This window comes from Ranitomeya variabilis, chromosome 2 (genome assembly GCF_051348905.1).
Source record: "Ranitomeya variabilis isolate aRanVar5 chromosome 2, aRanVar5.hap1, whole genome shotgun sequence".
In the NCBI taxonomy this organism is placed as follows: Eukaryota; Metazoa; Chordata; class Amphibia; order Anura; family Dendrobatidae; genus Ranitomeya; species Ranitomeya variabilis.
The window spans coordinates 1,116,749,030-1,116,764,610 of record NC_135233.1 but is presented as its reverse complement, the minus strand read 5'-3'; the positions used below and the strand labels follow the sequence as shown (position 1 = coordinate 1,116,764,610).

The 15,581-nt window shown below is 44.6% G+C and overlaps 1 protein-coding gene across 1 annotated transcript in view; it reads left to right on the top strand.

The window, feature by feature from the left end:
- LOC143808882 (uncharacterized) overlaps nt 1-15,581 on the top strand; it is a 459,352-nt gene that overhangs the window by 33,305 nt on the left and 410,466 nt on the right. The window contains exons 2-4 of the mRNA XM_077292048.1: nt 2,508-2,689; nt 6,068-6,217; nt 7,500-7,623. Of these exons, the coding sequence (XP_077148163.1) occupies nt 2,570-2,689; nt 6,068-6,217; nt 7,500-7,623 (394 nt within the window). The 5' untranslated portion in view covers nt 2,508-2,569. The remainder of the gene's footprint in view (nt 1-2,507; nt 2,690-6,067; nt 6,218-7,499; nt 7,624-15,581) is intronic.

Here is a 15,581-nt window from a genome sequence, read left to right as displayed (position 1 = left end):
TATGCCCATAGCAGCCAATGACTCAGAGGTTTCTTTGCAGCATGAGATGGGGCATTGTCAGCATGAAGATGATTTTGCTCCTGAAGGCCCGTTTCTGCTTTTTATACCATGGAGGAAAGTTGTCAGTCAGAAACTCTATATACTTTGCAGAGGTCATTTTCACACCTTCATGAACCTTAAAGGGCCCTACCAGCTGTTTCTCCATGATTCCGGCCCAAAACATGGCTCCTCCACCTCCTTGCTGACGTCACAGCCTTGTTGGGACATGGTGGCCATCCACCAACCATCCACTACTCCATCCATCTGGACCGTCCAGGGTTGCTCAACACTTATCAGTAAACAAGACTGTTTGGAAATTAGTCTTCATGTATGTCTGGGCCCACTGCAACCGTTTCTGCTTGTGAACACTGTTTAGGGGTGGCCGAATAGTAGGTTTATGCACCACAGCAAGCCTTTGAAGGATCCTACACCTTGAGGTTCGAGGGACTCCAGAGGCACCAGCAGCTTCAAATAACTGTTTGCTGGTTTGTAATGGCTTTTTAGCAGCTGCTCTCTTAATCCGATGAACTTGCCTGGCAGAAATCTTCCTCATTATGCCTTTATCAGCACAAACACATTTGTGCTCAGATACAGCCACACATCTCTTAACAGTACGATGATCACGCTTAAGTTTTCGGGAAATTTCTAATGTTTTCATCCCTTCACCAAGGCATTGCACTATTTGATGCTTTTCAGCAGCAGAGAGATCCTTTTTCTTTCCCATGTTACTTGAAAACTGTGACCTGCATAATAATGTGGAACATCATTTTTAGGTAGTTTTCCTTTAATTAAAATCACCTAGAAAACTAATTATCCCATGTGTTTAAGATTGATTTCAGTGATCCATTGATCCCTGAGACACAATACCATCCACAAGTTTATTTGAAAAACAAAACCATTAAATCTTTATCACACTTAAATCCAATTTGCATTATAATTTGGAACACAGTGTATAACCACATATAACCTTTTCTGTTCGTCAAATAATAGAGAGGAAGGTCAGAGAGTATTTAAAAATTAATTGTCATGGATTGGGGGTGACCTTTGGCCAGCACCCGGCTATCACATGTACAGGGGGCTTATCTTAGTTATCCCTCCACTGCTACAATGTGATGAAAACACAAACCAGGCTACTGACCTCTCAATTTACCGCAGGGGCTTATTTTAGGTATCCCACTGCTGCTACAAATCACGAACTGCAGGGATTTATGTATATCCCGCTTTCCAGTTCCACTTCGGATCTTGCAGCTCTCTGGCACCCCCTTACCCTCAGGTCAGTCAGGGAACTACACCTAGGATAATTAGTCGCCGGATGGGCCGCTTCACTGTGGACTGGCTAGCAGGCACGCTGCAGTGAGGGAATTATACATGCTCAGGCCGCAGCCAGACAATAGCTCCTGATGAAGACCGGCGAAACGCGCGTTGAGGCGGCAGGTCGGGGTTTGCAGCTCTTACTACATGTGAGTGTTAATTAGGTTTATGAACTTACTATTTACTTGCACGATTGCACTTTTTGTTAAGCTCTGCGGGACACACTCTGATATTGCCCCTTTGTTTGATCTCACAGACAGTCTGTATATGAAGACAGTCCTATAAAGCCATGCACTGCTTCCTAGTCATGTTCGGACCCCTGATGGGACCAGTTGATTTTTACTTGCGGCTATGATACCCACTTATTATTAGGTTAACAGAGTGCATAATTTATACTAATGCTAATTGTTGTGCATATAACATCTCACTTTAAAAGACATAATATCTTATCCCCCTATAGTCCTGCCATATTTTTTTGTGTTACTCTGATCTGATTTTAATAATTTTTGGATAAATAAAAATTAATAATTTTCTAAATACTCTCTGACCTTCCTCTCTATTATTTGACAAATAGAAAAGGTTATATGTGCTTATACAATAATTGAGAGATGCTCAGTACTATGTAGATGATGCCGTTATTTTGGAAAAAACCCTATCTAATCGTTCAATGTGTTTATTTTTACTTCACTTCCTGTTACACTTCGAGAAGTCTCAGAGCAGGTGTCACAGAGGCAGGGGCCGCACTCACTTCACCCAGCGCCTCTTGCCCCTCTTGGGACAGGATGTTATCATAGGACATTTCTGCAGTTATTTCCACATTCAAGCATCGCTGCCCTCTGAAGGCGTCCTGGTTCCATAGCACTAAATGGAACTGTGAAGAGGCGAGTGCAGCGCTGGCTCTCTGCTCCTTCCTTACCGGCACTGCACTTACTGCGAGGATGGAAGTAGTAAATGACTCCAGCGCCACATCACAGCTTCTAACTCCCCCCTCAAACCAATCATTATAGGACAAGTAATACTTTTAATGAGCTGCATTTTTGAGTTGATATACTGTATATTGTCTAACTGGGCAATTATACAGATAAATTAAGAGTTTTCAGAGAACGGTTTGTAAGTTGTGAATGTCACTGATGATTATTCCCTTGTTTGTTCTGCAGACTTAGCTTCTATAAGATCGGAACCTGTCAGAAGAAATCACTCAAGATCAACCAGTATTCTTATGTTTCAATCCAAAACTGTGAACCTGCATGACAGACCAAAAATGCACAAAGGCAAAAGTAACATCACCAGAAGAATAATAGACTTAGCCGTGGAGATCATCTCCCTGCTGAGCGGAGAGGTAAACTGCTCCATATGTCTATTATCTGCTGAGCGGAGAGGTAAACTCTTCTATATTTCTATTATCTGCTGAGTGGAGAGGTAAACTCTTCTATATTTCTATTATTATCTGCTGAGTGGAGAGGTAAACTCTTCTATATTTCTATTATTATCTGCTGAGTGGAGAGGTAAACTCTTCTATATTTCTATTATTATCTGCTGAGTGGAGAGGTAAACTCTTCTATATTTCTATTATCTGCTGAGTGGAGAGGTAAACTCTTCTATATTTCTATTATTATCTGCTGAGCGGAGAGGTAAACTCTTCTATATTTCTATTATTATCTGCTGAGTGGAGAGGTAAACTCTTCTATATTTCTATTATCTGCTGAGTGGAGCGGTAAACTCTTCTATATTTCTATTATTATCTGCTGAGTGGAGAGGTAAACTCTTCTATATTTCTATTATTACCTGCTGAGTGGAGAGGTAAACTCTTCTATATTTCTATTATTATCTGCTGAGCGGAGAGGTAAACTCTTCTATATTTCTATTACCGTATATACTCGAGTATAAGCCGAGATTTTCAGCCCAAATTTTTGGGCTGAAAGTGCCCCCTCGGCTTATACTCGAGTCACGGTCTGTGGCAGGGTCGGCGGGTGAGGGGGAGAGGGCGCTGAGGCATACTTACCTAGTCCCGGCGATCCTGTCACTCCCCCTGCCCGTCCCACGGTCTCCGGGTGCAGCAGCCTCTTCCCCTGAGCGGTCACGTGGGACCGCTCATTAGAGAAATGAATAGGCTGCTCCACCTCCCATAGGGGCGGAGCCGCCTATTCATTTCTCTAATGAAGCGGTGCCGGTGACCGCTGACAGAGGAAGAGGCTGCGGCACCGAACACAGGCAGGGGGAAGGAGCGGGACGCCGGGAGCAGGTAAGTATGTCATATTCACCTGTCCTGGTTCCACACGCCGGGCGCTGTCTCCATCTTCCCGGCGTCTCTCTCTCCTTACTGACTGCAGGCAGAGGGCGCGATGACGCATATAGTGTGCGCGCCGCCCTCTGCCTGATCAGTCAGTGCAGGGAGACGCCGGGAAGATGGCGCCGAGAAGCTGCAAGCAAGACAGGTGAGTATGTGTTTTATTATTTTTATTGCAGCAGCACAGCTATGGGGCAATAATGGACGGTGCAGAGCACTATATGGCAGAGCTATGGGGCAATGGTGCAGAGCACTGTATGGCACAGCTATGGGGCAGTAATGGTGCAGAGCACTGTATGGCACAGCTATGGGGCAGTAATGGTGCAGAGCACTATATGGCACAGCTATGGGGCAATAATGGTGCAGAGCACTGTATGGCACAGCTATGGGGCAGTAATGGTGCAGAGCACTGTATGGCACAGCTATGGGGCGATAATGGTGCAGAGCACTATATGGCACAGCTATGGGGCAGTAATGGTGCAGAGCACTGTATGACACAGCTATGGGGCAATAATGGTGCAGAGCACTATATGGCACAGCTATGGGGCAGTAATGGTGCAGAGCACTGTATGGCACAGCTATGGGGCAGTAATGGTGCAGAGCACTATATGGCACAGCTATGGGGCAGTAATGGTGCAGAGCACTGTATGGCACAGCTATGGGGCAATAATGGTGCAGAGCACTATATGGCACAGCTATGGGGCAGTAATGGTGCAGAGCACTGTATGGCACAGCTATGGGGCAATAATGGTGCAGAGCACTATATGGCACAGCTATGGGGCAGTAATGGTGCAGAGCACTGTATGGCACAGCTATGGGGCAATAATGGTGCAGAGCACTGTATGGCACAGCTATGGGGCAGTAATGGTGCAGAGCACTGTATGGCACAGCTATGGGGCAATAATGGTGCAGAGCACTATATGGCACAGCTATGGGGCAGTAATGGTGCAGAGCACTATATGGCACAGCTATGGGGCAGTAATGGTGCAGAGCACTGTATGGCACAGCTATGGGGCAGTAATGGTGCAGAGCACTGTATGGCACAGCTATGGGGCAATGATGGTGCAGAGCACTATATGGCACAGCTATGGGGCAATAATGGTGCAGAGCACTATATGGCACAGCTATGGGGCCATAATGAACAGTATGGAGCATCTATTTTTATTTTTGAAATTCACCGGTAGCTGTTGCATTTTCCACCCTAGGCTTATACTCGAGTCAATAAGTTTTCCCAGTTTTTTGTGGCAAAATTAGGGGGGTCGGCTTATACTCGGGTCGGCTTATACTCGAGTATATACGGTATCTGCTGAGTGGAGAGGTAAACTCTTCTATATTTCTATCATTATCTGCTGAGTGGAGAGGTAAACTCTTCTATATTTCTATTATTATCTGCTGAGTGGAGAGGTAAACTCTTCTATATTTCTATTATCTGCTGAGTGGAGAGGTAAACTCTTCTATATTTCTATTATTATCTGCTGAGCGGAGAGGTAAACTCTTCTATATTTCTATTATCTGCTGAGTGGAGAGGTAAACTCTTCTATATTTCTATTATTATCTGCTGAGTGGAGAGGTAAACTCTTCTATATTTCTATTATTATCTGCTGAGTAGAGAGGTAAACTCTTCTATATATCTATTATTATCTGCTGAGTGGAGAGGTAAACTCTTCTATATTTCTATTATTATCTGCTGAGTGGAGAGGTAAACTCTTCTATATTTCTATTATTATCTGCTGAGTGGAGAGGTAAACTCTTCTATATTTCTATTATTATCTGCTGAGCGGAGAGGTAAACTCTTCTATATTTCTATTATTATCTGCTGAGTGGAGAGGTAAACTCTTCTATATTTCTATTATTATCTGCTAAGTGGAGAGGTAAACTCTTCTATATTTCTATTATTATATGCTGAGCGGAGAGGTAAACTCTTCTATATTTCTATTATTATTTGCTGAGTGGAGAGGTAAACTCTTCTATATTTCTATTATTATATGCTGAGTGGAGAGGTAAACTCTTCTATATTTCTATTATATGCTGAGTGGAGAGGTAAACTCTTCTATATTTCTATTATCTGCTGAGTGGAGAGGTAAACTCTTCTATATTTCTATTATCTGCTGAGTGGAGAGGTAAACTCTTCTATATTTCTATTATCTGCTGAGTGGAGAGGTAAACTCTTCTATATTTCTATTATTATCTGCTGAGTGGAGAGGTAAACTCTTCTATATTTCTATTATTATCTGCTGAGTGGAGAGGTAAACTCTTCTATATTTCTATTATCTGCTGAGTGGAGAGGTAAACTCTTCTATATTTCTATTATCTGCTGAGTGGAGAGGTAAACTCTTCTATATTTCTATTATCTGCTGAGTGGAGAGGTAAACTCTTCTATATTTCTATCACTATCTCCATTACATTTGCCTATTTCTCTTCTATGTACAGGATTACACAGTAACGACGAAGACATCGAGAGTCTGTGTGACTCCCATCATTCAATTTCAAAAGTCTGTGCAAGAACTACCCTCGCACTCTCCGATATTTGAGAAAATCTTAAAAGTCACAAACAAGATCACTAAACTGCTGACCGGAGAGGTGACTGCTGGGAGATTATTCAGGATACACTGGAGGATTGTGGGTGATGAGAGGAGACTGCTGGGAGATTATACAGTGTACACTGGAGGATTCTGGGTGATGAGAGGAGACTGCTGGGAGATAATACAGTATACACTGGAGGATTCTGGGTGATGAGAGGAGACTGCTGGGAGATTATACAGTATACACTGGAGGATTCTGGGTGATGAGAGGAGACTGCTGGGAGATAATACAGTATACACTAGAGGATTCTGGGTGATGAGAGGAGACTGCTGGGAGATTATACAGTATACACTGGAGGATTCTGGGTGATGAGAGGAGACTGCTGGGAGATTATACAGTATACACTGGAGGATTCTGGATGAGAGGAGACTGCTGGGAGATTATACAGTATACACTGGAGGATTCTGGGTGATGGGAGGAGACTGCTGGGAGATTATACAGTATACACTGGAGGATTCTGGGTGATGGGAGGAGACTGCTGGGAGATTATACAGTATACACTGGAGGATTCTGGGTGATGAGAGGAGACTGCTGGGAGATAATACAGTATACACTGGAGGATTCTGGGTGATGGGAGGAGACTGCTGGGAGATTATACAGTATACACTGGAGGATTCTGGGTGATGGGAGGAGACTGCTGGGAGATTATACAGTATACACTGGAGGATTCTGGGTGATGAGAGTTGACTGCTGGGAGATAATACAGTATACACTGGAGGATTCTGGGTGATGAGAGGAGACTGCTGGGAGATTATACAGTATACACTGGAGGATTCTGGGTGATGAGAGGAGACTGCTGGGAGATTATACAGTATACACTGGAGGATTCTGGGTGATGAGAGGAGACTGCTGGGAGATTATACAGTATACACTGGAGGATTCTGGGTGAGAGGAGACTGCTGGGAGATTATACAGTATACACTGGAGGATTCTGGGTGATGGGAGGAGACTGCTGGGAGATTATACAGTATACACTGGAGGATTCTGGGTGATGGGAGGAGACTGCTGGGAGATTATACAGTATACACTGGAGGATTCTGGGTGATGAGAGGAGACTGCTGGGAGATTATACAGTATACACTGGAGGATTCTGGGTGATGGGAGGAGACTGCTGGGATATTATATAGTATACACTGGAGGATTCTGGGTGATGAGAGGAGACTGCTGGGAGATTATATAGTATACACTGGAGGATTCTGGGTGATGAGAGGAGACTGCTGGGAGATTATACAGCATACACTGGAGGATTCTGGGTGATGCCGCTCTCGTTGGTTGTCAGGTTCCTCTCAGGTGTCAGGACGTCGCTCTCTATTTCTCCGTGGAGGAGTGGGATTATGTAGAAGGACACCGGGATCTGTACTCGGACGTTGTGGTGGAGGAGCTCCGGTTTCGTCCATCACCAGGTAAGTAGAGACGTGTGTATTGTACATTCTCGCTGTGGGCACCGGCTACACTGGGGTCTTGTCGGACCCTCTTTCGTCATGTGCAGGGCATACACACAGGAGTTAATACCCGGTCATGTGGAAGCTCCCGGTTATCAGGAAAATATGAACTGTCTTCCATTGTTCTGGGGACGCAAGCAGAGCTGACCTACTGTTCTTCCCACCATTGGTTTCTGTAGGACCAAATCCTACATACAGTGTCTGTCTGGCAGGACTAAGTACACGTTAGCATTGCCAAAGCATATGGTAAAATTACGGGGGTGGGGGAGGGAGGCATATAGAGGTCCAGGATATATCAGACTCCTTTTAGAGGATAGGGGATGTTTCCAGGGTGGGGTGATATGGAAATTTGGGTTGGATAAATCTATCCCAGTGTGTGCTGTGGCCGCTCCCAATAAGACTGAGTATTTTGTGCGCTCATCAAGAATGGAGTGTACACCATTGCGACAGGACAACATTCCATCAATACTGATACTTTATTGTACATACATAGGTTTATATTTTCATATAGAAAGGAGTGGTTAGGGGTTTTTAAGGGTGGTTAGTTAATTACCATATTGTCTAGCTCCTCTGTCATTGGTTATCTAAACATATATGGAATATTATGATTAATGCACAAATGACTGCTGATTAAGCAACTAAGATGTAGCTCTGCGTCTAGGACAAAGTTGAGACATCTGATCAGCACTTAACACATCTGGCGTTGTTCTGCTTTTGAGATGGAAAACCCCATACAATCTGTCGGGCTTATATCAGTTTATGTCAGCCATTTTAAGCCATTGATTATAATGTATATATTAGCTGTGAGTATATGAGTATATATGATTATAGAGCAGTATACATGCAAGTGAGATCTACATGATATATATATTTCTATCACAAGCAAGTGAGATCTACATGATATATATATTTCTATCACAGGGGTATAGGAGTCCATGACATATCAGGCTCTTTAGTCGGGGGATAGGGATATGTCCAGTGTTGGGGTACAGGAGTCCATGACATATCAGGCTCCTCTTAGTCTGTGGCAGGCACTGACATATTCCGCTGCTACGGCCACTGCACTTTCCTCTTCCCCCAGTGTTATCAGCAGTTTCTCTTCCTCCTCCATGGAGGTGAAGTCTGGGAGGAGATCAGACAGTCTCTTGAGGTGAGTGTCCCTCACTGCGGAGTATTTGGGGCACCTCAGCAGGAAGTGGGCCTCATCCTCCACGGCCTCCTGGGGGCGCTGCTGGCAGAGTCTGCTCTCTCGGGGCTTGTAGTTCTGTCGGTGCCGCCCGGATTCGATGAGTAGGCTGTGGGCGCTCAGTCTGTACCGGCTCAAGATCTGTCGATCTTTGGGGTTTTCTAGTTTCTCTAGATATGGGGCCAGTTTGTACTCCCTCTGTAGATTCTGGTATATCATCAGTTTCTTGGATTTGTTTAGGTCGTTCCTCCAGATGCTGAGATATTCCTCTTTGACTTTGTGTACCATCTTCTGGATTTCACCATTTGTCAGGCCATGGAGGTTGATGGCTTGGTCAGACTGGCTTTGGGTACTTTTTCTTGGGAGGCTTCCTGGGGCTTCCTGGTGTAGGAAGGCTTTGTGATGGTAGGAGCTGGGACTGCTACTTTGTAGATGAACCTTGAATGACAGTGCCTTCTTCTTTATTGCGATGTGTAGTGGGAATCTGCCCAGCTCTGCTCGGCAGGCGCTATTTGATGTGTTCCGATGGACTTGGAGAAGATGCTTGCAGAACTCTAGGTGGAATATTTCTGTCGGCCCAGCGTCCCACTTTGTCCAGGGTATGAGACTGGGCCCCAGACCTCACTACCGTACAGAAGGATTGGGGCAATGATGGAGTCAAAGATTTTTAGCCAGACGGTTACTGGTGCCTTGAGATGGTACAGACACCTTCTGATGGCATAGAAGGCTTTGGATGCCTTGTCTTTTAGTAACTCTATGGCTTGCTTGAAGCTCCCTGACTGGCTGAGTTCTAGGCCCATGTAGGTGTACCTGTTGGTTTCTGTAAGTGGGCGGCTGTCTATCATAAAGGTAGGATGGCCAGTGGGTTTCTGCTTTCTTTTCTGGAACACCATGATATTAGTTTTTTTCTCATTGATTGGCAGTGCCCATGTGCTGCTGAAGGTCTCTAGGATTTTCAGATGATCTTGGAGGCCTTTCTCAGTTGGTGATAACAGCACAAAGTCATCTGCATACAGCAGAAATTTCACCTGGGTGTCATGGAGGGTGAGTCCTGGTTCTGAGGAGGACTCTAGGGCCACTGCCGGCTCATTGATGTAGATGTTAAAGAGCGTTGGACTGAGGCTGCAGCCCTGTCTCACTCCTTGACTCTGTTGGAAATAGGCCGCCCTCCTTCCGCTGACCTTCACACTGCAACTGTTCTCAGTGTAGAAGCTTCGGATGACGTCATATGTTTTGCCTCCTATTCCGCTCCCCAGCAGTTTTAGGAATAGTCCTGGGTGCCACACTGAGTCGAAGGCCTTCTTGAAGTTCTCTCTCTCTCTCTCTCTCTCTCTCTCTCTCTATCTATCCCCTTGGAATGCTGAGTTTTATTGCCTGCCAGGACTAGCAGAGCTGAATGCATACCCCCCCCCCCCCCCCATGAAAAAAAAAAAACCACTTTGTCTTCAAAACACTCAAAGTCCAATTCAATAAGACACATTACTCCGTGAAACATAAAAATTTGTTTTCCAGGATCTGGGCACTAAGGATTACGCACGGCAGCGTTTTGTGGCATTTAGTGCCATTAGAAACCTGGGAAATGAATTTCTGCCCACCAGCAAATCACAGACATACCGTGTGTGGACTCTAAAAAACGGTAAAATCGCAAGGGAAAAAATAATGCCAATATCTTTGGCTTGTAAGCTTTCAGGGCAAATATAGTAAGAAAAGGAGTTATCAATAACTTTCAAAGCTGTGTACCTGCCAGAAAACAGCCCATATGTGAGGTCCGCACAGTCGGAGTTCTTAGTTTTTATGGCTGATGCATAAAATAGGATCGTCCATCTTAGGCAATTATTCCGAGCCAGTAGAGACGGCTGAACACCATGCTGTGGTACTGGATCATTTCTCTGGGATCTCTCCTCCCATTTATCGATGCGTCATACCTGTGACTGAGATTTAGTAACTTTTGTATTTTTATCCCTTTTATTTCATAACTGTTTATACATACTTGTATTTTGTCTCTTTTTGTAATATCGTTTGTATCTTTTGTAAACACTGCCGCTTCTTCAGGAGTAAAACTATAAATTTGCTAGCTTCATTCTTCTTGTTCTATGAGCGATCTGCCACGTTCTCCGTGTAAATTCGCGCTACCAAACGGGTGACCGACCCACCTATAAGAGGTCAGTGGTGGCAGCATAGTTTTCATATTTATGTGGTGTTTGAGACTTGGTGTTGACTGGATCATGGTGTATATATGTTCCCATCAGGAACCGGTGGTATACAGGTCCTTCTCAAAAAATTAGCATATAGTATTAAATTTCATTATTTACCATAATGTAATGATTACAATTAAACTTTCATATATTATAGATTCATTATCCACCAACTGAAATTTGTCAGGTCTTTTATTGTTTTAATACTGATGATTTTGGCATACAACTCCTGATAACCAAAAAAACCTGTCTCAATAAATTAGCATATCAAGAAAAGGTTCTCTAAATGACCTATTACCCTAATCTTCTGAATCAACTAATTAACTCTAAACACATGCAAAAGATACCTGAGGCTTTTAAAAACTCCCTGCCTGGTTCATTACTCAAAACCCCCATCATGGGTAAGACTAGCGACCTGACAGATGTCAAGAAGGCCATCATTGACACCCTCAAGCAAGAGGGTAAGACCCAGAAAGAAATTTCTCAACAAATAGGCTGTTCCCAGAGTGCTGTATCAAGGCACCTCAATGGTAAGTCTGTTGGAAGGAAACAATGTGGCAGAAAACGCTGTACAACGAGAAGAGGTGACCGGAACCTGAGGAAGCAGTGGACTGAGTCTGGTGTGGAAACATCCAGAGCCACCGTGCACAGGCGTGTGCAGGAAATGGGCTACAGGTGCCGCATTCCCCAGGTAAACAGCGGCAGAAGCGCCTGACCTGGGCTACAGAGAAGCAGCACTGGACTGTTGCTAAGTGGTCCCAAGTACTTTTTTCTGATGAAAGCAAATGTTGCATGTCATTCGGAAATCAAGGTGCCAGAGTCTGGAGGAAGACTGGGGAGAAGGAAATGCCAAAATGCCTGAAGTCCAGTGTCAAGTACCCACAGTCAGTGATAGTGTGGGGTGCCATGTCAGCTGCTGGTGTTGGTCCACTGTGTTTCATCAAGGGCAGGGTCAATGCAGCTAGCTATCAGGAGATTTTGGAGCACTTCATGCTTCCATCGGCTGAAATGCTTTATGGAGATGAAGATTTCATTTTCCAGCACGACCTGGCACCTGCTCACAGTGCCAAAACCACTGGTAAATGGTTTACTGACCATGGTATTACTGTGCTCAATTGGCCTGCCAACTCTCCTGACCTGAACCCCATAGAGAATCTGTGGGATATTGTGAAGAGAAAGTTGAGAGACGCAAGACCCAACACTCTGGATGAGCTTAAGGCCGCTATTGAAGCATCCTGGGCCTCCATAACATCTCAGCAGTGTCACAGGCTGATTGCCTCCATGCCACGCCGCATTGAAGCAGTCATTTCTGCCAAAGGATTCCCGACCAAGTATTGAGTGCATAACTGAACATTATTATTTGATGGTTTTTTTGTTTGTTATTAAAAAACACTTTTATTTGATTGGACGGGTGAAATATGCTAATTTATTGAGACAGGTTTTTTGGGTTATCAGGAGTTGTATGCCAAAATCATCAGTATTAAAACAATAAAAGACCTGACAAATTTCAGTTGGTGGATAATGAATCTATAATATATGAAAGTTTAATTGTAATCATTACATTATGGTAAATAATGAAATTTAACACTATATGCTAATTTTTTGAGAAGGACCTGTATATACGTCCCGTCACCTCACGTGCCGCAATATTCGACATAAATTAGAACAGCTGTGCTCATTTTCTTATCCTCTGTCAATATCCGTATTGGTCTGTAGGGTAAGGGGGCACCAGAGAGCTGTAAGTTTCTAGTAAGTTTCCCTGACACTCCCAGTTTCGGCTCTTACATCTGGTTCCGTTCCTACATCTGCGGCGTGTTAGATGTGTCGGTCTCGGGGTCGCCCCGTCTCTACATGGCAGATTGTGCAGTTATCTGGTCTCCGCTGCCTCGGTCCTTTCATCGCACACAGACAAGTAACCGATAACACAGAGGAGCTTGTATCTCCCCCTGATGGAACCACTGGATATCTAGTCAGTGACTGTCCTGTTCATCCTCCTCATGCATCAGGAAAAGGTTACTACAGTACTACTCCCAGTACGACTTAAGATGAAATGATCTCTAAAAGGACTAAAGTTAAAGGTGACACCTTTCCTATTTTACCTATTCAACATTGCAAAAAGGGAAACGGGCTGACTCAAAAGTTTGGGCACCCTGCATGGTTAGTACCTATTATAACCCCCTTTTAAAAGTATCATAGCTTGTCAACACTTTTGTAGCCAGCCAAGAGTCTTTCAATTCCTGTATGAGGGATTTTCATTGTTTCTTCCTTGGACGATTCCTCCAGTTCTGTGGGATTCCTGGTTCGTCTTTATCCTATATTTTGAGATCTAGCCACAAAGTTTGAATGATGTTCAGATCCGGGACTGTGAGGGCCACTGTAAACCCTTCAGCTTGCACCTTTTGAGGTCATCTATTGTGGATTTTGACGTGTTTAGGATCATTATCCATTTGTAGAAGCCATCCTCTTTTTCACCTTCAGCTTTTTACATTTGTGTTGTGTGCATCAAAAATTTGCGGAAATTTTCACTGAATCCATTCTTCCTGCTACCCGTAAAATGTTCCCCATGCCATTGGCTGCAACACAACCTCAAAGCATGATTGATCCTCAACATGCTTAATTGTTTGAAAGATGTTCTTTTCCTGAAATTCTTGCTGTTTTTTCTCCACGCATACCTTTTGATCATTGTGGCCAAGATTTTAATCTCATCGATCCACAGGAATTGTTTACAAAATGCTTCAGGTTTGTTTAAATGTTCTTTTGCATTTCATGGTGAGGACTCAGGAGAGGTTTTCTTCTGATGACTCTTCCATGAATGTCATATTTCTGCAGGTGTCTCTGAACAGTAGGATAATGTAGAAAACTCCAGAGTCTCCTAAATCTTTCTGATGGTCTATTGCAGTAAAGCGGGCGTTCTTATTTGTGTCTCAACAAATCCTACAAGCAGCTTTTACAAAAATGGTGCTTGGTATTCCAGACCTTATCTTGACCTCCACTGTTCTGTTAACTGACATTTCTTAATTGCATTTTTAACTGAGGAAAGGGCAACTTTGCTCTCTTCTTATAGCCTTCTGCTGCTTTGTTGGTCTCTACCATTTTCATTTTCAGAGTGAGCTGTTAGAAGAACCAATGGCTGCTGTGTTTTGGCACAAGGTTAGAGGAGGCTGGGTTTTTATAAGGCTGGGAAATATGCACTACTTCCCTTTGCCTTTTCTAACAATGATGGTGAACAAGCCATTACCCTAGCTAATTTTCCTTTTTGTTATTTTTAAAATGTAAAAAATTACTGCTGTAGTATTTGGACTGCAAGACGCACCTAGGATTTAAAGAAGGAAAATAGGAAAAATGGAACAAAAAATGTGGTCATGAGTCACTGTTATGGGGGGAGGGGGTGTATCTGCTACTGACACTAATGTAATGTAATGTTCTCCAATTCTGTACCATTATCTCCCATCCTGGTACTTATGGCCCTCCCATCCTGGTATGCATGGTCCCCTCATCCCCATCCTGGTATACATGGTCTCCTCATCCCCTTCCTGGTATACATGGTCCCCTCATCCCCATCCTGGTATACATGGTCCCTCTCATCCCCATCCTGGTATACATGGTCCCTCTCATCCCCATCCTGGTGTACATGGTCCCTCTCACCCCCATCCTGGTATACATGGTCCCCCTCACCCCCATCCTGGTATACATGGTCCCCTCATCCCCATCCTGGTATACATGGTCCCTCTCATCCCCATCATGGTGTACATGGTCCCTCTCATCCCCATCCTGGTGTACATGGTCCCTCTCACCCCCATCCTGGTATACATGGTCCCCCTCACCCCCATCCTGGTATACATGGTCCCCTCATCCCCATCCTGGTATACATGGTCTCCTCATCCCCTTCCTGGTATACATAATCCCCTCATCCCCATCCTGGTATACATGGTCCCCCTCACCCCCATCCTGGTATACATGGCCCCCTCATCCCCATCCTGGTACACATGGTCCCCCTCACCCCCATCCTGGTATACATGGTCCCCTCATCCCCATCCTGGTATACATGGTCCCTCTCATCCCCATCCTGGTATACATGGTCTTCCTCACCTCCATCCTGGTATACATGGTCCCTCTCCTCCCCATCCTTGTATACATGGTCCCCTCATCCCCATACTGGTATACATGGTCCCTCTCATCCCCATCCTGGTATACATGGTCCCCTCCTCCCCATCCTGGTATACATGGTCCCTCTCATCCCCATCCTGATATACATGGTCCCGCTCACCCCCATCCTGGTATACATGGTCCCCTCATCCCCATCCTGGTATACATGGTCCCCCTCTTCCCCATCCTGGTATACATGGTCCCCTCATCCCCATCCTGGTATACATGGTCCCTCTCATCCCAATCCTGGTATACATGGTCCCTCTCATCCCAATCCTGGTATACATGGTCCCCTCATCCCCATCCTGGTATACATGGTCTCCTCATCCCCTTCCTGGTATACGTGGTCCCCCTCATCCTCATCCAGGTATACATGGTCCCTCTCATCCCCG